This window comes from Ranitomeya variabilis, chromosome 2 (genome assembly GCF_051348905.1).
Source record: "Ranitomeya variabilis isolate aRanVar5 chromosome 2, aRanVar5.hap1, whole genome shotgun sequence".
Taxonomy (NCBI): domain Eukaryota; kingdom Metazoa; phylum Chordata; class Amphibia; order Anura; family Dendrobatidae; genus Ranitomeya; species Ranitomeya variabilis.
The window spans coordinates 775,448,167-775,474,377 of record NC_135233.1 but is presented as its reverse complement, the minus strand read 5'-3'; the positions used below and the strand labels follow the sequence as shown (position 1 = coordinate 775,474,377).

Sequence of the window (26,211 nt, the reverse complement as noted above, 5' to 3'; positions counted from 1 at the left end):
ATAAATGCAAGTCATATCGAAGAAGTTTTACCACTATCATAAAGTACAATATGTCACGAGAAAACAATCTCAGAATCACCAGGATCCGTTGAAGCGTTTCAGAGTTATGACCTCATAAAGTGACAGTGGTCAGAATTGTAAAAATTGGCCGTGTCACTTAGGTGAAAACAGGCTTTGGGGTGAAGGGGTTAAGGGAAAAACTTAGTGTTTAGGGGGGATTGTCAAGGTGAAAATATACTTTCTTATATACTTTTGTACTTTTATACTCTTATACTGTGAAACAATAAGTTTTTCCTAATTCCTTGCTAATGCAAATGTAATTGTATTTAAAGATGGTTGCCAGTGTTGAGTTTCGTTTCAGTTTAGTGTCCGAAGGATTGAGATTCATTTCTTCAGAAATGAAACTCAGGAATGTGAAGAAAAGGAGGATCCACCAGAAGATGTCAGAACAAATCAGAAAGACTGAATGCTAGCTTAAACCCCGCCTAATGCACGCCTTCCCCTAACACTCAATATAATATTGTGTATTCTAAAATAAAGTTGAGTTGCTGTGACGGTTACACACATGTGTGTGGATCCACGAGCATGCACTTAGATTGAACCAGCTACCTGCCTGACTCATTCTTACCCGGTACCACATGCTTATAGTTTAATTTGTAGTCTTAGGCAAAATGAAGACCGCGCTCACGGGATATATTTAAAATGGTTTATTTTAGCCTACGCGTTTCAAGAGCGTTCCTGCTCTCTTCCTCAGGGCATTTTTATTTCTTTTTATTTCTTTTTATTATAGTTTAATTTGGAATGACTGGTGAAGGAAGGGTATTTGTCGTTACGACCCCGACACTAGCTTTTGACCTCTGACCTCTTCACTACCCAACCTCACCACTTGTCCGTGAGTAGTGAATAGCATCACACTGATAATACATAAGTTCATTCATACTCTCCTATCTCCAGTCCACTTTAATGCAGTGAGACCACACATTTGTTACAATTGTTCTCAAGAGTTGCGGGTGCTCTTATAGTATGTCTAATTTGTCTTGTGAAAGTTTTACATTTAACTTGTTCTTCACCTTTAAAAACAATATCAACTTAAGAGGAAGCATGGTGGCTCAGTGCCTACCACTGCGCTGAGTTCTGGGTTCAAATCCCACCAAGGACAACATCTGCAAGGAGTTTGTATGTCCTCCTCGTGTTTGTGTGGGTTTCCTCCTGGTTCTCCGGTTTCCTCCCACATTCCAGACATGCTGACAGGGAATTTAGGTTGTGAGCCCCCTTGGGGACAGCCGTGATAATGTATGTAAAGCGCTGTGGAATTAATGGCACTATGTAAGCAAGGTCAAAGACATGCAGGAGCAGAAGGATTATATATGGGGTGGGGGGGGGGGGGAGATTTCCTATCATCACCTGTCATGCCCCTGTATTGCTCCTGCCCTCACAAGGGCAGTCCCCAATAACTTGGTTGACTTTAAGCACAAGCACTTTATCACTTAAGTATTTTGCTGGTTACCACCTTTTTATCCAGGGTTTTTAGTGGTTTTAATAAGTTATGTTTTAGTTCATGAGACCTCTCCTTGCTAATATCCTAATGCTCCTGCTAGTATTTATTGGCAGGTCAAACTGACCATACTATTGCTGATTCTAGTCAGACTTTGTTTTACAAGATGGTCTGGTTTACAATCTGCATTTTTAGTTCATCCCAAAGCTGTTAAGTAGGGTTGAGGCCAGGACTCTGCAGGCAAAGCATGTACTTCCACTGCAAACTCGCCCCACCATGCCTTTATGGGCTCTGCTAATATAAATAGTGGGTGCATGCCATATATCCCAGGAGGGTGCCCCGTTGTGTATCCGCATTAGATACCAGACAAGAACAGAAATATACTAGTAATGTGCACACCAGCATAATACAGAATTAGTTTATTGAACAAAAACGATCTGCCTACGTCTTATTATTTAGGTGTGCGCATTACTGGTGTATTTCTCTTTTTGTCTGGTTTATGGGCTCTGCTTGCTGCACTGGGGCACAGTCATGCTGCAACCGAAGACTGCCTACTCTAAACTTTCAGTAAAGTTGGAAGCATACACCAAAATGTCGTCGTACGCTGATTCCTAAAGATTTTCTCTTTTCCAGAACGTAAGAGGCTTTAGCTTTCTCTTCAGTGACACTAAAGGTTAAGATGTGGCATGCTTTATATTACTATACGCAACTTTGTGCTTGGTGATGTATGGCAAGCATGCAGCCTCCTGGCCATGGAAAACTCATTGAGGCTTTGTGCTAATATTTAAGCCAGAGGAGGTTTGCTGTTAAGTCAGCAGAGCATTGGAGACTCGTCTGCATAATGTTTATTAGCACTCGGTGACCCCGCTCTGTAACTTTGTGGCCTGCCACTGTGTTTCCTAAACTTTTCAATAATACCACTCATAGTTCACCATGAAAAAGAAAGAAAAATTACATTCGTGAACTGACTTGTTACAACAGTGACATCCTATTGTAGTACCACATGCAAATTTAGAACAACTCCTTCTCCAGAGACCTACTGATAGGGAATTTAGATTGTGAGCCCAATGGGGACAGTAATGATGATGATGTCTGTAAAGCACTGTGGAATGCAATAGCTCGATATAAGCCAGTGAAATAAATAATTCTTTCACAAATGTGTTAGCAAACTACATGGCTAGGGGCTGGATTTTATACATCTGTGACAATGGGACTGTGTCTCAATAGTTTAGCTGCTTATGTTATATAGAGTGTGTGTGTGTGTGTGTGTGTAATCGTTTTGATTTTACTTTGATTTATTTTTTAGGGAATGGCCAAAAAGTTTTTGGAAGATCTGCACATGTATCATGAAAATTTTATCCCGGTTTTAAGGTGTCTGCATAATTTCACATGCATTCTTCCAAAGTATCCTCTTGGAAAGCAGGTAAGCATTGCGAACTGTCGGTCTGCTATACAGTGAGGAAAATAAGTATTTGATACGCTACCGATTTTGCTAATTTTCCCGCCTACAAAGAATAGAGAGGTCGGTAATTTTTTATCGTAGGTACACTTCAACTGTGATAGACAGAATCTTGAAAAAAAATCATAAAATCACATTGCATGATTTTTACATAGTTAGCACCTTCCAAATATTTGCAATAATAAATAGCGATTGGATAAAACTTAACCTTTTAATAGGTGTGTCTAAAATTACTCAAGATAAACAACATAACATAGCAAGGAGCAGGGAAAAGAAAAAAACCCTTGTGTGTAGGTGAACCCTGACAAACACAGAATAGAAAAGAAAAAAAGGGGGATACTAAAAACATACGTATCCGACAGTACTATAGAGTAACTTAGGCTATGCGTATCATCTGGACAATGATTCAATAAACATCAAAACTAGTGCACTCCATGTAGGACACGCACAATTTGTTTGTGTTTCATGGGCTGTACCCAAATACTCTGTATATCATGCCCGTATACCTAAGGACCATTATCAATATCTATTGGCAATAATGAATGTAGTGGTATTTGCCACAATTATCAACAATTTTATCCTTTGTTCAATACGCATATGTGGCGGTAGATCGTGACAATGGTCATGTATAGTGATCACTTGACCCAATTGTCACTTAATGTCAGTTTCTTGTAAACCTAAACTGATCATGCTCAGTCATGGACAAATGTAGACCATACCGTTGTAGCCACATGTATCACCGTCATACAATAGATAGTACGGTCACCATCCTTCTATTTCAGGCACTGTTAGCCTCGGGCATCAATGTGTGCAAGTTCCGCAACACAGAGCCACTATGTAAACTGTTAGATCTCACCCAAAGTTGGAGAGAGTTAACGTATCTCTCAAAGGATGAGCATGCCCCTCATACAGTCATGGCGTCTCCCGACGCGTTTCGTCCGATAGGACTCATCAGGGGAGTGAAAAACTGCCACTTTACAGATCTTACCTCGTCCGTGTTTTAAAAGCGCCAAGTCCGGAAGAGCGCCTTTGGGACTCCGCCCCTGGCGTGTGACACGCTTCCTGTACTGCGCAAAATGTATCTGGTATATCGGAGCGCTCGTACGGGCAGTGAAACGCTGAGTGTCATGGAGATGGAACGCAAGCGCTCCACTCCACTGTCATGCGCCGCCCGGCACAAAATCTATGTGAGCTCCATACCCACATGTAATCAATATGAAACCCTCTCGGAGTTTGTCTCAAATGTACTGAGTGGCACAATGGTAATGCCCAAATGTATATAATGAGCATGGCCGTGGAACACAGTACTTATATGGATGGACCGATTGTTTTTAATCTAGTCCTATCCACCCACCGAATATGTTGCAGTGTTTTCCTGACTATTATAGACAACATCAGAATGGTCTACTGAGGCCAGATGTAATTTAATGTAGAATAGATTGTTATCCCAAAAATAAGACCAGAGTCATGGGGAATAAGGAGAAGATGTATAGAAAGGCCAATATATAATGTAATCCTGCCAAAAATGGAGAAATATTATAGAAGGTACGGGACACCACCGACATATGGGACTTGACACTTCAAAAGGAATGAAGGAAGGCTCTTTTTACCTTAAGACAGTCCAACCATTAGGACTGAACGAATTACAGCCCTACAACTGCTTTCTATAGGTACAGTATCCCTTCCCCTTCCGTCCTTTCCCCTACACACGTCTGCCTCCAAGAGAGGTTATAGGGACATTTTAGGTAGGGACAGCCTTCGATGAGTGGGGGCGCCATAACGTAATATATTTAGGGTGCCAACCCCCGCGTCAGGCAGGTTTCCAGCCATCATTACAAGTTCTAGGTACATATCCCCAACCCACTCTCTAATAAATAAGCTAATTTTGTTTAATCCCTCACATGTTTGAATGCCGTTTTTCTTCCCTATCTGTCCTAACATAGGGATTATAGGGATAGGTATACAGGGACAGCCGTCGTTGAGTGGGGGCGCCACATGCGCAGGGATCTTCCAGGGTGCCAACCTCCACGTTAGGCAGGGTTCAGGAGTGTAGTTTTTTTGGAAGGTGTGTAACAGGGAGCCTTCCTTCATTCCTTTTGAAGTGTCAAGTCCCATATGTCGGTGGTGTCCCGTACCTTCTATAATATTTCTCCATTTTCGGCAGGATTACATTATATATTGGCCTTTCTATACATCTTCTCCTTATTCCCCATGACTCTGGTCTTCTTTTTGGGATAACAATCTATTCTACATTAAATTACATCTGGCCTCAGTAGACCATTCTGATGTTGTCTATAATAGTCAGGAAAACACTGCAACATATTCGGTGGGTGGATAGGACTAGATTAAAAACAATCGGTCCATCCATATAAGTACTGTGTTCCACGGCCATGCTCATTATATACATTTGGGCATTACCATTGTGCCACTCAGTACATTTGAGACAAACTCCGAGAGGGTTTCATATTGATTACATGTGGGTATGGAGCTCACATAGATTTTGTGCCGGGCGGCGCATGACAGTGGAGTGGAGCGCTTGCGTTCCATCTCCATGACACTCAGCGTTTCACTGCCCGTACGAGCGCTCCGATATACCAGATACATTTTGCGCAGTACAGGAAGCGCGTCACACGCCAGGGGCGGAGTCCCAAAGGCGCTCTTCCGGACTTGGCGCTTTTAAAACACGGACGAGGTAAGATCTGTAAAGTGGCAGTTTTTCACTCCCCTGATGAGTCCTATCGGACGAAACGCGTCGGGAGACGCCATGACTGTATGAGGGGCATGCTCATCCTTTGAGAGATACGTTAACTCTCTCCAACTTTGGGTGAGATCTAACAGTTTACATAGTGGCTCTGTGTTGCGGAACTTGCACACATTGATGCCCGAGGCTAACAGTGCCTGAAATAGAAGGATGGTGACCGCACTATTGTGACCAATAGGGACGCTCATGTTGTATGTACATGGGGTAGCATGGTCCCGGAATGTTTGCAATACAGTGACTTGTTGTTCGGTCACATCTTGTTTGTATAGCCTCTCCTATGCTGCTATAAACCTCTGACAGTATCTATTGTATGACGGTGATACATGTGGCTACAACGGTATGGTCTACATTTGTCCATGACTGAGCATGATCAGTTTAGGTTTACAAGAAACTGACATTAACTGACAATTGGGTCAAGTGATCACTATACATGACCATTGTCACGATCTACCGCCACATATGCGTATTGAACAAAGGATAAAATTGTTGATAATTGTGGCAAATACCACTACATTCATTATTGCCAATAGATATTGATAATGGTCCTTAGGTATACGGGCATGATATACAGAGTATTTGGGTACAGCCCATGAAACACAAACAAATTGTGCGTGTCCTACATGGAGTGCACTAGTTTTGATGTTTATTGAATCATTGTCCAGATGATACGCATAGCCTAAGTTACTCTATAGTACTGTCGGATACGTATGTTTTTAGTATCCCCCTTTTTTTCTTTTCTATTCTGTGTTTGTCAGGGTTCACCTACACACAAGGGTTTTTTTCTTTTCCCTGCTCCTTGCTATGTTATGTTGTTTATCTTGAGTAATTTTAGACACACCTATTAAAGGTTAGGTTTTATCCAATCGCTATTTATTATTGTTTTTGGATTAGTACCCAGCTTACATATATTCCAAATATTTGCAGTATATACAGTGGGTACGGAAAGTATTCAGACCCCTTTACATTTTTCACTCTTTGTTTCATTTGAGCCATTTGGTAAATTCAAAAAAGTTCTTTTTTTTTTTTTCATTAATGTACCCTCTGCATCCCATCTTGACTGAAAAACCCCCCAGAAATGTAGAAATGTTTGCATATTAATTAAAAAAGAAAAACTGAAATATCACATAGTCATAAGTATTCAGACTCTTTGCTCAGACACTCATATTTAAGTCACATGCTGTCCATTTCCTTGTGATCCTTCTTGAGATGGTTCTACTCCTTCATTGGAGTCCAGCTGTGTTTAATTAAACTTATAGGACTTGATTTGCACAGGCACACACCTGTCTATATAAGAACTCACAGCTCACAGTGCATGTCAGACCAAATGAGAATCATGAGGTCAAAGGAACTGGCCAAGGAGCTCAGAGACAGAATTGTGGCAAGGCACAGCTCTGGCCAAGGTTACAAGAGAATTTCTGCAGTACTCAAGGTTCCTAAGAGCACAGTGGCATCCATAATCCTTAAATGGAAGAAGTTTGGGACCACCAGAAGTCTTCCTAGACCTGGCCTTCCAACCAAACTGAGCAATCGTGGGAGAAGAGCCTTGGTGAGAGAGGTAAAGAAGAACCCCAAGATCACTGTGGCTCAGCTCCAGAGATGCAGTAGGGAGATGGGAGAAAGTTCCACAAAGACCACTATCACTGCAGCCCTCCTCCAGTTGGGCCTTTATGACAGAGTGGCCCAGTGGAAGCCTCTCCTCAGTGCAAGAGATATGAAAGCCCACATAGAGTTTGCTAAAAAACAAATGAATGACTCCCAGCCTATGAGAAATAAGATTCTCTGTCAGATGAGACAAAGATAGACGGTGGTGGCAGCATCATGCTATTGGGTGTTTTTCAGCTGCAGGGACAGGATGACTGGTTGTCATTGAAGGAAACATGAATACGGCCAAGTACAGAGATATCCTGGATCAAAACCTCTTCGAGAGTGCTCTGGACCTCATACTTGGCCAAAGGTTCACCTTCCAACACGACAATAACCCTAAGCACACAGCTAAAATAACAAAGGATTGGCTTCAGAACTCTGTGACCATTCTTGACTGGCCCAGCCAGAGCCCTGACCTAAACCCAATTGAGCATCTCTGGAGAGGCCTGAACATGGCTGACCACCAACGTTCACCATCAAACCTGACGGAACTGGAGAGGAGCTGCAAAGAAGAATGGCAGAGGATCCCCAAATCCAGGTGTGAAAAACTTGTTGCATCATTCCCAAGAAGACTCATGGCTGGACTAGCTCAAAAGGTGCTTCTACTCATTACTGAGCAAACGGTCCGAATACTTATGACCATGTGATATTTCAGTGTTTCTTTTTTAATAAATTTGCAAAAATATCTACATTTTGGTTTTTTCCGTCAAGATGGGGTGCAGAGTGTACATTAATGAGAAAAAAATGAACTTTTTTCAATTTGCCAAATGGCTGCAATGAAACAGTGAAAAATGTAAAAGGGTTTGAATACTTTACGAACCCACTCTGTGTGTGTGTGTGTGTGTGTGTGTGTGTGTGTGTGTGTATGTATGTATGTATATATAAATGTGTATGTATGTATATATGTATATATATATCGCCAATATCCATTCTAATTTTAAATTTTTGTACATGTCAAATGTATGATGCTGTCTGCAGTTACTGTGTGCAGATTGCCGAACTGTAACGATTCCCCTGTATTCAGAGCGTGAGTGAGCAGTCAGATGCAGACTAGATTTATATCTGTGCAGACAGCGAGAACAGGGAGTACAAAGATTCATATCTGTTTCTCTCAACCGAGACTCTAGTCTGCATGTGTCTGCAAGTGTGCACACACTCTTGATGCTTATACAGGGGAACGGTGACACCACACTGCGCACATCAGTCATTATTTTGCAGTTAAATACTGTCTGCAGATTTTTCTTTGCAGTTCGGTAAAACCCTTTAAATAGAATCTGTCACCAGGTTTTTGATATCGGAGAGCAGCATAATGTAGGGGCAGAGACCTGGATTCTAGTGATGTGTCACTTACTAGACTACTTATTGTAGTTTTTATAAAATCACTAAGTTATCAGGAGATTATCACTAAAGAACTAGTAAATAGTGATGAGCGAATATACTCGTTACTCGAGATTTCCCGAGCATGCTCGGGGGTCCTCTGAGTATTTTTTAGTGCTCAGAGATTTAGTTTCTATTGCCGCGGCTGAATGATTTACATCTGTTAGCCAGCATAAGTACATGTGGGGGTTGCCTGGTTGCTAGGGAATCCCCACATGTAATCAAGCCGGCTAACAGATGTAAATCATTCAGCTGTGGTGCTAAAAACTAAATCTCCGAGCACTAAAAATACTCTGAGGACACCCGAGCGTGCTCTGGAAATCTCGAGTACCGAGTATATTCGCTCATCACTACTAGTAAAGCAGGCTGTCCAACCACACCACCACCACTGATTGGCAGCTTTCTGCCTATGCACAGTGTATCCAGAAAGCTGCCAATCAGTACTTTCTACGTTGTCTAAAAAACCTGACATACTTATTGTCAGAGTAAAATAAAATGAATGCAAACATGCGTTGTTGGGTGTTACAACAATGTGGAAACTGTGCGCAATGACCATTGTGGGATCATTGAAAAGCTCATGTTCCATCATCTTGGGTTTCACATGCCAGTAATCCTCCGTGTAACCAGCAGATGGCGCTGATTCTGATCAGTAATACTGTCCATGCAGTGTGTTATATGCTCACACACTCATCTGCATTTTCATATATTGCACAAATGAGGTTAACCCCTGCTTGCCACATTACAGTGGAAATCCATGGCATGAGTGACTCCCATTTGAGTGGGTGCTACCATATAATATCACTTCTCTGCATGAAAAATGTTTTTCCGCCTGTAATTTCAGCTGTTATCACTGTGTTTCTGTACTTGGTTTCCAGATTAGAGAACTTTATTGTGCATGTTTAGAAAGGAATATATGGGATACAGAGGACTACAACTCCGCATTAAACCTCCTGCGGTAAGTGTTTTTCTTTGATACCTTTTGGCCCTGCAGGCTGTACTCTTTTATCACTTGTAATAGGTGGGTTGACCTTTTTCATTCATCTGGTACTTAAAGGGAACCTGTCACGTTGTGGATGCAGTACAATCTGTGGACAGCATGGTATAAAGAAGGAGATGAGCAGAATTATATATCGGATTGTTGGAAAAGGTTCAGGATAACTTGCACTTTATTCCTAGAAATCCTTGGTGTTTGTATACATACAAGTCCAGTGGGTGATAGCTGTCAGTCACTGGCAGGACGTCTGCCTGCATAGTCATGCAGGGATGTCAGTCACTGAGTAGGCCCGCCCACTGGACTCATGGACACACACCAGGGATTTCATGGGATGACATGCAAGTTAGAATGAAACAATACACATTTTTGTATGACAGGTTGTCTTTAATAAGGAATGGAGGATATATGGGATATATGGCACTCCTATTGCATGGGTGCGTGAGAAGGATTCTAACCCCTTAGTGTAGTAAGAAGGTATCCAGCATTCTCACAGTAATTACATTTGTGTGACTGTCCACTAAACTAAAGTGAAAAGTAATATTTCGGCCTGAACCATAAACGGTCTTCAGACAAATGACGTGACGGTGATTGTGATTGATGATTGTGACGGTAAACATGGCGGGCAAATAAAACCCCTTAATCACTGTGGAAAAAAGGTTTACTTGCCGTCATTAAAAAGGGTTGTCTGTTTTTGCTCAGTAGGCTTTATTACTATATACTTATGAGCACCAAGGAAGGATCCTTCTCTCCATCAGTAACCGGCTGGTGACCGTGCAAAGAACACTTCCAATCTCCCTTGTCTGTATTGTCCTTATTTACCCTGAAATTCCCTTGTAAGCACTCGGTGGTGATTTTAATTAGTATTCTGTATATTAGTTATTTTCTATGTGGCACTGTTTTTATCATAGTGTTATACTGGTAAACGTTGTAGCAGTGTTTATGGTGTCACAAAAACATATGTTCATACTTATTGCTGAGAACTAGATGCCACCTTCCCTGCTAAGGCACATCACTAGCATGGAGGATCGTGGGTGACAAGCCCAGTCTACACAGGAGCAAGGAGATCTGTCTGACCAAAACATAACGTGGATACTAGTTGCTAGGCAACAAATATAACATTTTAAGCTGACGAACCCCATATAATTGTTTTTAAAGGAAAACTCAAAGCAAGCAGCCCAGTCAGTGATACATCACTGGAATCCGGTTCTCAGCCCCTACATTATGCTGCTTTTAGATGGAGCAGCAAAAACCTGGTGACAGATTCCCTTTAAAAGCTTCAGATTTTTGTCTGGTTTTGGCGTTTTTGACTGGCATAATTTTCTATTGTAGAATGCTGGCAAAAGATGAACTCGTCTCCACACTTCGTAAGTGCCTGGAGGTTATGAAGCCATGTTCTGGAGGACAGCTTGATGGTGCGTTAAGGAAATTGGCGGGGTTCTTGGCCCAATTCCAGCATCTTGAAGGTGAATATTTTGTACTTTTTTCTAACTTTCCTTTAGGTTTTCTAAATCCTTTGTAAACAGGAGGACTTCTGATATTAGGAGGACTTCTGACATCGGGACGTCTTCTGATAATAGGAGGACTTCTGACATCGGGACGTCTTCTGATAATAGGAGGACTTCTGACATCGGAGGACTTCTGACATCGGAGGACTTCTGACGTAGGAGGACTTCTGACGTAGGAGGACATCTGACGTAGGAGGACATCTGACGTAGGAGGACATCTGACGTAGGAGGGCTTCTGACGTAGGAGGGCTTCTGACGTAGGAGGGCTTCTGACGTAGGAGGGCTTCTGACGTAGGAGGACTTCTGACGTAGGAGGACTTCTGACGTAGGAGGACTTCTGACGTAGGAGGACTTCTGACGTAGGGGGACTTCTGACGTAGGGGCGACTTCTGATGATAGGAGGACTTCTGACATCGGGACGACTTCTGATATAAGAATTTAGAGACTGAATGTGCAGAGCTTCACTTAGTGAGTAATTGATGTACATGCATATATAACTTTGCCATAGCAATAGACTCTACTGCATAAAATGGAGTAGGCCTTGCTCATGTGTGGTCCACACTTCGTTCATCTCTTTGGCTGACTGAACTGATTTAGAAAAATGGACAACAGAAATCCAATTACTAACAATTTAACTGCTCAAAATGTGCTTCCTTTTGTAACGTGGCAATAGTAGCATTCAAAATTTAAAAAAAAAAAAAAAAATGGATGTCTGAAATTTATTTTGGCACCACCATTTTATATTTTTTTCAGTAACCTCATATCTAAATTGAAATTTTCTGTTAAGACTTTTTAGGATTTAGCCCTACTTTGATAAAGCTGAGGTTATGTAGGGGCGCAACCAAAAATCCATCTTGGAATCAGCATTGATGGAAGACAAACTACCAAAACCCAAGTAGTGAAACTGATTGACCGATTTGCCCGACTCTCCCATACACAGGGACGCTCAGTCTGCTAAGCCACTCCTGTGGTCTCTGAGATAGACGCTGCCAGACCCCTTCGGTGGTGGTGGCTTATCTCTCACAGAATTAAGGACTGTGGGCAATCTGAAAACAGAGGCAGATCTTTAAATCCCCTGACATAATTTGTTGGGAGGGATGGGGCATACGCAGTATATGGTGAGCAGAACCCATCTATATCTGCAGTTTTGTCTGACGTCACTCCAATGTGCCTAGAAACCTTAAGACTGTTTGGTTCAGGTCAGGAGAGCTGGTGCTGGTCCGTTAAGGTCTTCTGACTAGTTGTAGAGCCTGCTTTACATGTAGTGGTGAAAAGGACGGGATGTGACCATACAATTGAAAATCCAGACACACAGGCTCTCATGCTGTACTGTAGTCTTTGCTGGTGGTCTCCTCGCTTCAGGTTCTGCTGACTGCTTAGGAATAAAATCTAGAGGATGGAAAAAACAATGGCAAACCTGACCACCTAAGTAGAAAATCATGGTGGGTGTATGAGAGGCATCAAACCTCAGACCAGAAGACACAATTCTTACCTCTGATGAGATCCCAGAGGTAAAAGAAAAAGATTCCGATCCCAGATCAGACTGCAATATTTTCTTGCTCCTCCTCATCATCAGGGTCTTTTTACCTCGAGTGGAAGTGGAGCAAAGGAGCCATTAGTATCAGACAATTCATTATATGACTCCATTTATGGGATGCAAATTACATCCAATAAGGGACTAAATAATAAAAACCCTTCAATGCATCTAGTAGGGCCCAGACACATTGGCCTCAGTATCCCATATGTGCACGTCATGGCTCTAATTCCTCAAGCTGCAGTCATGCGTAGATTTCTGATAGGTACATGACCCTAGAAACTAGTCTGGCTCATTTATCCTGGTCTTAAAGAAGTTTTAGAAGACCTAGACCATGACATTTGACGGATATATATATATATATATATATATATATATATATATATATATATATATATATATATATATATATATATATATATATATATATATATATATATATACACATTACATTACATTACATTACATTTTTTTATCTAGATGGAGGAGCAGGGGACAACTTGCAAAACATAGAAAATGAAGAGCACAACACACAAAAAGGCCTACAGAAGACTGATCTGTACCAGCTTCAGAAAGTATGTAACATATTAGTAGTAGTGTTGCAATGTGCCATGCACAAGTGTATCGCATCATTTTTTTAAATATAATTGGCAAATGCCCTAACATGTTATTCACTAATAAGTTGTTGTTCTTCTTCTGTCCCAATCTGCAATATGCCACAAGGACGGGATAGCCAATTAGGAGGTCAGAGGCCACCATATCCCCACCTGCCTGTGCCAACATATACAAGTGCTGTACAAGTGACAGCTTGGATATGCTTATGAATGCAAGGCGTGAAAGCTATAGATGCAGTGGTAAAGTGAAACATCATATGACCGCCTACTCCTTTATTATGCTGTGATTGTCTCCACGATTCCGCATATCTCTTAGGACAGGGGAGGCACAGTATGAGTTATCTAACCTTAGATCAAAAATCAGTCTTTGCCAACAGTGGTTGGACTGTCTTCTGATCTATTTTGTATCTCACTGTAGATGGAAGACTGTATATATAGATATAGTTATGTGTGCATAGAGATATGTGTATATAGCTAAAAGAAAAACCCCTTACCAGCACCTCCAAACAGAATAAAGCAAATGTGAGCAGGGCGAGCTGCCATGACTGCATAACCTACAAGCAAGAGAATACAGCAGAACTGTGTAAGTGCTAAGCTGTATGGAGACGTTGTACACCTGAAATATGAACTGCATTACTGCTATAAAGAATATACTTATAACACAGAGATACTTGACACACAGATTGGCCAATGCATGAGGGCCCACGAGCTGCAACAACGCGTACCTTTCTTTGATAGACCCCAAACGTAATATTAATCGGACATGCCTCTCGACTTGTTCAATTTTTGCACCAAGTACCCTCATTTTTGTGGTTATATTCTGTTTAGAAGTAATGCAGTCCATATTTCATATATTCAATATTTGCTTACATCTTAGCACTTACAGAGCATTGCTGTTTTCTTTTTTGTGTAGTATGCAGTCGTAGCAGCTTGCACCTGTTCACACTTGATTTATTCTGTTTGGAGGTGCTGTTCAGTCTGTTTTTTGTAGTAGACGGTTAGTCGGAGACTGCCTCCATATTGGGCTGAGCAGTCCACTTATCAGCCTAAGGCTGCCGTCACACTATCAGTGTTTGGTCAGTATTTTACATCAGTATGTGTAAGCCAAAACCAGGTGTGGAACAATTAGAGGAAAAGATAATAGAAACATATGCTCCACTTCTGCATTTATCACCCACTCCTGGTTTTGGCTTAAGGTACCGTCACACTAAACGATATCGCTAGCGATCCGTGACGTTGCAGCATCCTGGCTAGCGATATCGTTTAGTTTGACACGCAGCAGCGATCAGGATCCTGCTGTGATGTCGCTGGTCGCTGAATAAAGTCCAGAACTTTATTTGGTCGTCCGATCGCCGTGTATCGTTGTGTTTGACACCAAAAGCAACGATACCAGCGATGTTTTACACTGGTAACCAGGGTAAACATCGGGTTACTAAGCGCAGGGCCGCGCTTAGTAACCCGATGTTTACCCTGGTTACCAGCGTAAAAGTAAAAAAAACAAACAGTACATGCTCACCTGCGCGTCTCCCAGCGTCTGCTTCCTGCTCTGACTGAGATCCGGCCCTAAAGTGAAAGTGAAAGCACAGCGGTGACGTCACCGCTGTGCTGTTAGGGCCGGAGCTCAGTCAGTGTCAGGAAGCAGACGCTGGGAGACGCGCAGGTGAGTATGTACTGTTTGTTTTTTTTACTTTTACGCTGGTAACCAGGGTAAACATCGGGTTACTAAGCGCGGCTTTGCGCTTAGCAACCCGATGTGTACCCTGGTTACCCGGGGACCTCGGCATCGTTGGTCGCTGGAGAGCGGTCTGTGTGACAGCTCTCCAGCGATCAAACAGCGACGCTGCAGCGATCGACATCGTTGTCGCTATCGCTGCAGCGTCGCTTAATGTGACGGTACCCTACACACATACTGATGGTGTGACAGCAGCCTAAGACTGTATGTTTTTAGTTAGTGCTGTATTCTACCTGCTGTCTGTGTGACTGCCGACCAGTGGGCATGGCTGACTGGAGGGCGCCGCATCGCTCCATGCAAGTGTATGGAAGCGAGGCTACGCCTACTGGCTGGGAGTATGTTTAATTCATACATACATACCTACATACATACATACCTACCTACCTACCTACCTACATACATACATACATCCCTACATACCCCCCCGGTCCCAGGTCATAATGCCTGTTCCGGGGTGGGGGGGGATTCATAAGTCTGACTGCAGACTTATTGATATGGGGTCCGGACAGCTCTTTTAAATGTGTAGACTTCTAGCAGGGCAGAAGCATATTAGTTTAAAAAAACAAACAAACTATAGATTACAGCCTGGAGTAACTGTACACTGCCACTAGCAGTCTGTAGTCCGCTAAACAAAGACAGTCACTGCAAGTTGTTCTTTGTATTGTTTACTTGGATAATTGTGCAGATACTAATTTGAATTGAATGACACATGGTTCAGTTATTGGGATGCATCATGTAAATCTGATTTCTGCATATTCATTGATACACAGAGAGCCAAAATTAATAACTTGGACAAAGTTACAGGCCAACCTTGATAGTTATAAAAAAAAAAAAAAAAAAGCCTTCAATTGAGAAAGTTTTTCCGTATCATAAAATTTGACGATGAAACAAACTTAAAGGGATTGTCCCACGAACGAAGTACATTTTAATTAATAGATCCTAGAGTAAAATAAACACATAATCACAATAGGGGCATGTTGGAATAGTATACTGTATATACTCGAGTATAAGCTGACCTGAGTATAAGCCGACCCCCCCCTAATTTTGCCCCAAAAAACTGGGAAAACTTATTGACTCGAGTATAAGCCTAGGGTGGAAAATTCAGCAGCTACCGGTAAATGTCAAAAATAAAAATAGATACCAATAAAAGTAAAATTAATTGAGACATCAGTAGGCTAAGTGTTTTTGAATATCCATATTGAATCAGGAGCCCCATATAATGCTCCATACAGTTCATGATGGGCCCCTTAAGATGCTCCATACAAAATACGCCCCATATAATGCTACATACAGTTCATGATGGGCCCCATAAGATGCTCCATACAAAATACGCCCCATATAATGCTCCATAAAATGTTCGACGGATATGCCAATGTTTCTTTAGGATGGAGGGCATACTCTTCCATTCATGATTATAGGTGGAGACGAACCTAATAGGTCCACCGCCATATAGATAGATCACTCCGAGGGGTTTTCCTGGCAAGATCGTAGCCAGCTTTAACAGATGTGCGGCTATAGCCGCGGGCCATAAACCTCTGTTTCAGGTCAAGTGGCTGTAATTCAAATTTGGCCTCAGAGGAGCAAATTCGCCGCATCCTGAGAACTGTCCGACCGGGACGTCCCTGACCCTGACTGGATAATGGGCAGAGGTAGCGTGCAGTAAAGAATTAACAGAGGCTGGCTTCCTGAATACATCCGTCTGTATGTGCCGGTCGGAATCTACCTCGAGACGAATGTCCAAGAAGTCAACCGTGACTGCATTGAAAGTATATGTGAGCCGTATGTTACACGTGTTGTCATTAAAGGGAACCTGTCACCCCCAAAATCGATGGTGAGGTAAGCTCTCCGTCATCAGGGGCTTATCTACAGCATTCTGTAATGCTGTAGATAAGCCCCCGATGTTACTTGAAAGAGGAGGAAAACAGGTTATATTATACTCACCCAGGGGCCGTCCGGTCAAATGGGTGTCTCAAATCCGCTCTGGCGCCTCCTATCTTCATGCCATGATGTCCTCTTCTGGTCTTCACGCTGTGGCTCCGGCGCAGGCGTACTTTGTCTGCCCTGTTGAGGGCAGAGCAAAGTACTGCAGTGCGCAGGCGCCGGGCCTCTCTGACCTTTCCGGCGCCTGTGCACTGCAGTACTTTGCTCTGCCCTCAGCAGGGCAGACAAAGTATGCCTGCGCCGGAGCCGCAGCGTGAAGACCAGAAGAGGACATCATGAAATGAAGATGGGAGGTGCTGTACCGGACCTGACACCCATCGGAGCGGGACCGCCCCTGGGTGAGTATAATCTATCGTCTTTTTCTCCTCTTTCAAGATACATCGGCGGCTTATCTACAGCATTACAGAATGCTGTAGATAAGCCCCTGATGACGGTGAGCTTACCTCACCATCGATTTTGGGGGTGACAGGTTCCCTTTAAGAATCCTCATGAAGTCCTCGAGCTGGTGGACGGATCCCCCCACAAAAACAGAATGTCATCAATATAGCGATACCAGCACAGCACATAGGCAGCGGACAGTGGGCCCCCATTGCCAAAAATATCCCTCTCCCAGGCGCCAAGGAAGAGATTGGCATACGAGGGCGCACACGTCGCGCCCATGGCTGTACCGCGCTTCTGTAAATAAAAATTGTCCTTGAAGACAAAAAAGTTGTGGGTGAGGATATAGTCCACCAGCTCGAGGTTCAGCTCACACAAAGGGCCGTCCAGGTCGGAGGTCCCCAGGAAACGACGAACAGCATCCATCCCCTGGGAATGGTCGATGCAGGTATATAGGCTCTCGACGTCGGCTGTGACAAGAATTGTGTCATGGTCCACAAGGATGCCATCGACCCTTGACAGAACGTCCATAGTGTCTCTCACATACAAGGGTAGGGTCTCAACCAAGGATTTGAGATAGTAATCAATAAATTGGCAGATGGGGTCACAGATCCCATCAATCCCAGACACAATAGGACGCCCCGGGGGGTCAAGGGCATCCTTGTGGACCTTAGGGTACCGTCACACATTGAAATTTCCATCGCTACGACGTTACGATTCGTGACGTTCTAGCGATATCGTTACGATATCGCAGTGTCTGACACGCAGCAGCGATCAGGGACCCTACTGAGAATCGTACGTCGTAGCAGATCGTTTGGAACTTTCTTTCGTCGCTTGATCACCCGCTGACATTGCTGGATCGTTGTGTGTGACAGCGATCCAGCGATGTCTTCGCTTGTAACCAGGGTAAACATCGGGTAACTAAGCGCAGGGCCGCGCTTAGTAACCCGATGTTTACCCTGGTTACAAGCGTAAACGTAAAAAAACAAACCGTACATACTCACCCGTCGGTGTCCTTCAGGTCCCTTGCAGTCTGCTTCCTGCTCTGAGTGCCGGCCGGAAAGTGAGAGAGCAGATCACAGCGGTGCTGCGCTCTGCTCTCACTGTACGGCTGCACTCAGAGCAGGAAGCAGACTGCAAGGGACCTGAAGGACACCGACGGGTGAGTATGTACGGTTTGTTTTTTTACGTTTACGCTTGTAACCAGGGTAAACATCGGGTTACTAAGCGCGGCCCTGCGCTTAGTTACCCGATGTTTACCCTGGTTACCCGGGGACTTCGGCATCGCTCCAGCGCCGTGATTGCAACGTGTGACCGCAGTCTACGACGCTGGAGCGATGATCATACGATCGCTGCGACGTCACGGATCGTGCCGTCGCAGCGATGAAAATTTCAATGTGTGACGGTACCCTTAGGTAACAGGTAAAATGTTGGAGCCCTGGGTGACTTGACCATCAATCCATCAAATACCTGTTTAGTTTTAAAACGTTTTTCTCAAAAGCCCTGATAAGGATATTTTGTAATTCCCGCAACTATGAGACCGTAGGGTTGGAGGACAGCCTGAGGTATGTATTAGTCATTGAGCTGGCGGAAAGCTTCCTGCTCATACTTCACATACGGCCAGACTGCCACATTCCCCCCCTTGTCCACCGGTTTAAAAACAACATCTTTCAGAGATTGTAATTGGTTAATGGCTTGACGCTTTTTAGATGTCAGATTGTCATATGTCCGCCGAGAGGAAAGTTTTTTTTTTTGTTTGTTTTTTTTGTTTTTTAAATCCTCGCCTACCAATTTGGTAAAGATTTCTATTGCCGGGGACAGGGACAAGGGGGGGAAACTGTCAGATCTTGGCCGAGCGGAAGGAGGGAACTTATATCAGATGTATTTTGTTCCTCAAGCAGGTCCTCCAAATCACGGAGTGTCTCCCTCTCGATATCGCTCATCACCTCAGCGGTATCTCTTCTGGTATGGAGCTTCTTGAGGATTAATTTGCGGGAAAACAAATGGAGGTCCTTCAGGGCTGCAAAATAATTAAAGGGATTAGTGGGAGAGAATGCAATCCTACAGAAGACTATATAAATATATAAAAATCCATTCACATTATGCGGGCAATAAGCAGCGTGTTCTTGTCCATAATTGGTGTCCATGATTTCAGATGGTGGGGGTGATGGTCAGTTAAATCCATACGGAGCAGAGGGAATCAAAACAGGACCCATAGATTGGAAATTTTACTGATCATGAGAAGAGAATAAAATTAAAAACAAGATAAAAACAAAACAATAAATCCGGAAGAAAATGATGGAAAAAGAAAATAGAACCAAAAAATTTAATTAAACAAGTCATACTAAAGATAAGAGGCGAAGCTCAAAGATTCATTAAGACCTCTAGGGGTCAGAGTATCTAGCAGAACAATCCATTTGTTTTCGATCTGTGCCAAACGTTTTTTGTTGTCACCGCCTCTGATGCCTAAATGGAGTACATCAATCCCCCTAACTGAAAGCAGTCTCTCATTACAATTATGGTGTGACCTAAAGTGACGAGGGATTGTTTTTAAGTCAGTCGTAGTTGACCATAATGTGAATGGATTTTTATCTAATATATAATTGCCTAGAATACTGCTTCCTGCAATTTGTGCCAACTTCCGTGGCTTTGTCCGGAGCTAATGTCCTGAGCTAATGTCCGGAGCTAATGTCCGGAGCTAATGTCCGGAGCTAAGTGACGTCACCAGTGTCCTACACCCCGGCAGAGCACAGGGGCCCCAGGCAGCATATGGGGACCCAGGCAGAGCACAGTGGCCCCAGGCAGAGCACAGGGGCCCCAGGCAGAGCACAGGGGCCCCAGGCAGAGCACAGGGGCCCCAGGCAGAGCACAGGGGCCCCAGGCAGAGCACAGGGGCCCCAGGCAGAGCACAGGGGCCCCAGGCAGAGCACAGGGGCCCCAGGCAGAGCACAGGGGCCCCAGGCAGAGCACAGGGGCCCCAGGCAGAGCACAGGGGCCCCAGGCAGAGCACAGGGGCCCCAGGCAGAGCACAGGGGCCCCAGGCAGAGCACAGGGGCCCCAGGCAGAGCACAGGGGCCCCAGGCAGAGCACAGGGGCCCCAGGCAGAGCACAGGGGCCCCAGGCAGAGCACAGGGGCCCCAGGCAGAGCACAGGGAGCACCAAATCGGAGGCCGAGGGGCCCCGCCCACCAAATCGGAGGCCGAGGGGCCCCGCCCACCAAATCGGAGGCCGAGGGGCCCCGCCCACCAAATCGGAGGCCGAGGGGCCCCGCCCACCAAATCGGAGGCCGAGGGGCCCCGCCCACCAAATCGGAGGCCGAGGGGCCCCGCCCACCAAATCGGAGGCCGAGGGGCCCCGCCCACCAAATCGGAGGCCGAGGGGCCCCGCCCACCAAATCGGAGGCCGAGGGGCCCCGCCCACCAAATCGGAGGCCGAGGGGCCCCGCCCACCAAATGTAAGTGCGGCCCCAAAAGTAAGTGCGCCCCCCAGTCCCGTGTGTGAAAAGTGCTGCTGTAAAGCTGGTAGCTCTGTTCAAGCACCATGTATTTCCTTCAGGAAATGCCCATCTAATATATAATTGCCTAGAATACTACTTCCTGCAATTTGTGCCAAGAAAGAACATACCAATATACATAGTTATTGATACATATTATTTATTATTTACATTATTGTTCTTAAGCAAAGAACCGTTGTTGTGGCATTTGCCACAACACGCAAAGTTGTTGTCTGATGTCTTTCATCACTCCCCTCATAAGCATGTTCATGGATTCTGTGTAACTGTACCTTAAATAACAAGAATTGTCAAGAGCTGGTGAGTGCAGCCATTTTTTGTTCTTTCTTACTATTATTTATTAATTGTATTATTCTTACATTTGAATAAAGTAAGTATATATGGATTCTAGACTCCCGATTCTTTAGAATCGGGCTGCCATCAAGTATATTTATATAGTCTTTTGTAGGATTGCATTATCTTTATATTAAGTGTCTTTCTAAAGTAGAATATTGTGGACTATAAGTATAAATGACTATATGGTACTATTTTCCCACTCTGCGGTTATCATACCTCCGTAGTGAAGAACAAGACATGCACTCTCGCTAAAACTGTTGCAGACTGAACATGGAGGGATTCTCCAGAATATAGTCCTATGCAACAACAGTCGCACTCAAGAAAGAGGTCTTCAGAATTTGTTAGCCAAACACCAAAATTAAAGGTATCACCGCAGTGTTTCAAGGTAACGTTTTGACCCTCTGGGTCTTTCTCAAACCTTACTTCCAATAGTAGATACCGAGAGGAGGGCACAAATCCCTGGGGAGGTACAGGAGTCCCGTTAGGGGCTAAGACTTGGTAGTTACTGGTGTCTGCGGTGGTGGTGTGTTTGGCTAACAAAAACTCTGAAGACCTCTTCCTTGGGTTATCATACCTCCAGCAGCATGCTCCTCCCTGTGGCCGTGCGCATCGCACTGTGTATGGTCGGCTCCGGCATGTGGGCGGGCGTCTTTGTGCGCCCGCTCCGGGATATTTTCCCGGCGCGTGCGCACTTGGTTTGACGCCCTGTCTTCATGCAGGGTCCTGGCCGTCGCAGTGCGCATGCGTCGCTATGATTGGCTGGATATGTACATGTGACTGGGGTTGGGGGGTTATTAGAAAGTCCTGGACGATCTAACTTCATATCCCCTTGAGAAAGCGGCGTGGCAGTGCCGCGAAACGCGCGTCGGGGCTTCTTCTCCAGTTGTGTCTCTCCTCCTCACCCTTTTTCTGGTAAGCCCATCTCTAATAGATGATGTTATGCCCTAGACAATTGACGACTTTCTTTTCATGTTAGTGCATGTGGCCAGACTGTCTGATACATCCTTTCTATATGGGCTTACCAATTTCACATTGTATATGGGGATTGGTTTTTCCCTGTTTAACTACCTACTACTTACTGGGGTGAAAGGGGTGGCAGCTCTCCTTCTGTGATTGATTGGAATATAAATATAACGACGTATTACTGATAGCTATTTTAATGTTTGTACTAATAAAGACATTGATAACATATATTCTTATTGTATGCTCCTTGTTCTCCTTTTTTCTACATGTATCTTACGGAGCGGATATAATTTGTCTGGGGGCACATAATTTATATGTGCTTCTACCCAGACTGTCGATATGATTTTGGGATTTTTTATATTACTAATAGTCCTCCATACAGTATAATAGGCTCTACATAGTCCTTCATGCAGTATAATGGGCCCCACATATAAAAAAAATCTCAGCTCTCTTCGTTCCCCCACTGCTCCGGTCTCTGCAGCAAAGGCTCTGAAGATTGCTCGGCACATCGGGTGTGAAATAGTGACATCACGCCTGCTGCACTGAAATGTCAGGAAGAAGGAGGAAGATTGAGCTGCTGCTGGTACAGTTGAAGGTGCGATACTAGAGGGCTGGAGGCAGTGGTGCCGTCGTGGGCCAAATATAACCACCCTGCAGATTTGGCCCACAAGCAGAGCTTGACATGTGGCTTGCATAGAAGAGAGGATTTTCAGTGTCCTCACTTACTATCTTCCTGGTTAACGCAGAATATGAATCCCCTAGTCGCTTAGTCTGCTTAGAAGATACAGTCATATCCAATTTCAGAATTTATTAGGTTGAGGAAAGCAGGACTCACAGACCTTTCTCTGAGATGTGACAGAATATAAACAGCTAGCAATCCTAAATGCTAAAAAAATAGGAATATTGTCCTGACCAGTACATGTGATGGATCCTTCATGAACTATCATAGAAGGCAAAATAAGAATATAGTGCCTCTCATGTTATGAAGTTTAAAAGGCTTTATGTAGCTTTGGCATAAGTAGATATTTATAGATATTAGACAACCTATATATGTTCTATCTATAGATATGTTTGTATGCGCGCATGGACTGGCAGCGTCGGCTGGGCGAACACATTTGCTTAACCCCGATGATATCCCCTGAGGAGTCACAAACGAAACGCGTCGGGATAATGGGGGAGAACATCCACCACCATCAGCAGTAATACAAAGCGGGTGAGATCGTTCTTTATTATTCCTGCACAAACCAGCCACGACTAATGGATTCCTTTTGTGGGCCTAATAAGAATGTGGTACAGTCCTGGATAGACTGAATATCGATATAATTCTGGCAATAGTTTGAATCCATAGTTGTATTCCCAGATCTGCAGGTTATAAATATAAATAGTATTTTCTGCGATATTGGGATTATAAAAAACCTCTTAGTGGTGCCATTGATTAAAGGTCCCTATTGCTGTATTATGATACTCTATGCCCAGTTTATAGGGTATTAGAGATCAGTGAGGTTTTGTAGCGCTATTGTACCCTATTTTTGGAAAGAAAATATAAGGGTATAGCGTTCTGATAAGGATTTTTAGCGCTAATTTTGGTTCACAGTTATTTGTGTGTTTGTTTTGTTATATGCACCTTGCACTTTTTCTATGTGAGTCTTTGGCTTTTTGGCTTTTAAATTTAAAAAGTAAAAGTTACATTTTATCCTATATAAGTTCATGATACTCTCTGGCCTCCCCTCTACCACTCTGGCCCTACTCCAATCCATCCTACACACTTCTGCCCGACTACTCTACCTGTCTCTCCGCTATTCCCCAGCCTCACCTGTATGCCAAGCCCTTCACTAGCTTCCTATCTCCCAGAGACTCCAGTTCAAAACCCTCACAATAACATACAAAGCCATCCACAACCTGTCTCCTCCATACATCTGTGACATGATCTCCCGATACCTACATACACGCAACCTCCGATCCTCTCAAGATCTCCTTCTCTACTCCCCTCTCATCTCTTCTTCCCATAACCGCATCCAAGACTTCTCCCGTGCTTCCTCCATACTCTGGAACTCTCTCAAGCCTACAGCATGCAGTGATCCTGAACCTACTGAACCGCCACACAACCTGCTCTACCCTCTCCTAGTGTATCCATTCCTCACCCATCCCCTACAGACTGTGAGCCCTCGCGGGCAGGGTCCTCCCTCCTTATGTACCTGTGTGCCTTGTTTTTTGCTCATGTTTAATGTACTTGTCTATATTTGCCCCCTTTTCACATGTAAAGCGCCATGGAATAAATGGCGTTATAAAAATGCATAATAATAATATGACTGAAAGCCGGGAATTGACATAACACTTTATCTTAGTTACTTTTTTCTACAGTTCCTTGCGAAAGTATTCGGCTCCCTGGATCTTTTCAACCTTTTCCCACATATCATGCTTCAAACATAAAGATACCAAATGTAAATTTTTGGTGAAGAATCAACAAGTGGTACTCAATTGTGAAGTTGAACAAAATTTATTGGTTATTTTAAAATTATTATTTTAGATTTTTGTGGAAATTCAAAAACTGAAAAGTGGGGCGTGCAATATTATTCGGCCCCTTTACTTTCAGTGCAGCAAACTCACTCCAGAAGGTCATTGTGGATCTCTGAATGATCCAATGTTGTCCTAAATGCCTAGTGATGATAAATATAATCCACCTGTGTGTAATCAAGTCTCCGTATAAATGCACCTGCTCTGTGATAGTCTCAGGGTTCTGTTTGAAGCACAGAGAGCATCATGAAGACCAAGGAACACAACAGGCAGGTCTGTGATACTGTTGTGGAGAAGTTTAAAGCCGGATTTGGATACAAAATGATTTCCAAAACTTTAAACATCCCAAGGGGCACTGTGCAATAGGGTGCCAAGAAAAAATGAACTTTGCAAATTGGTAAGTCTTACCCCTCAAATTTGTTCACCATGTAGATTTAGATGTACCGCTTGCTCAAGGTGTGTATGTATGTATGTATGTATGTATGTATGTGTGTGTGTGTGTGCATATGTATGTGTGTGTGTACACACACACACACACACACACACACACACACACACACACACACACACACACACACACACACACACACGGTATTGCCGCATTCATAAACGCCCGATCTATCAAAACATAAAATCAATGAATTTATTCGGTAAACGGCATATCATACCATACATGACGCGGGACATGCATGACAAGAAATACTAAACAAACATTTAAAACTGCAATATGATGTGCCATTGAGCAACCAGTAAATGATAACTAATCTTAAAAAAAGAAAATTATAAACTATCTATGACCAAAAAGGAACAAAATTAGGAGGTAAGACCTTCAAAAACTTGCTACTTAATTTTTACCATGCATTTCCTTGGCACCCTACTGTGCAAGTGATCATATTGAAATGGAAGGAGTATCCTACCACAAATCTACCAAGACCCGGCCGTCCCTCTAAACTTTCATCTCAAACAAGGAGAAGACTGATCAGAGATGCAGCCAAGAGGCCCATGATCACTCTGGATGAACTGCAGAGATCTACAGCTGAGGTGGGACAGTCTGTCCATAGGACAACAACCAGTCGTACACTGCACAAATCTGGCCTTTATGGAAGAGTGGCAAGAAGAAAGCCATTTCTCAAAGATATCCATAAAAAGTGTTGTTTAACCCCTTTCTGCCATTGGACGTACTATTCCGTCCATGTGGGGTGGGCCCTAATTCCCAAGGACGGAATAGTACGTCCAGCGCGATCGGCGGCGCTCACGGGGGGAGCGCGGCCGATCGCGGCCGGGTGTCAGCTGCCTATCGCAGCTGACATCCGGCACTATGTGCCAGGAGCGGTCACGGACCGCCCCCGGCACATTAACCCCCGGCACACCGCGATCAAACATGATCGCGATGTGCCGGCGGTGCAGGGAAGCATCGCGCAGGGAGGGGGCTCCCTGCGGGCTTCCCTGAGCC

General features: G+C 43.9%; 1 protein-coding gene across 2 annotated transcripts in view; it reads left to right on the top strand.

Annotated features, from left to right (window-relative positions):
• ORC3 (origin recognition complex subunit 3) overlaps positions 1-26,211 on the top strand; it is a 114,015-nt gene that overhangs the window by 71,214 nt on the left and 16,590 nt on the right. For both annotated transcript variants that reach the window (XM_077289749.1, XM_077289750.1), the window contains exons 13-16: positions 2,802-2,918; positions 9,612-9,691; positions 11,060-11,193; positions 13,250-13,344. In XM_077289749.1, the coding sequence (XP_077145864.1) occupies positions 2,802-2,918; positions 9,612-9,691; positions 11,060-11,193; positions 13,250-13,344 (426 nt within the window). The remainder of the gene's footprint in view (positions 1-2,801; positions 2,919-9,611; positions 9,692-11,059; positions 11,194-13,249; positions 13,345-26,211) is intronic.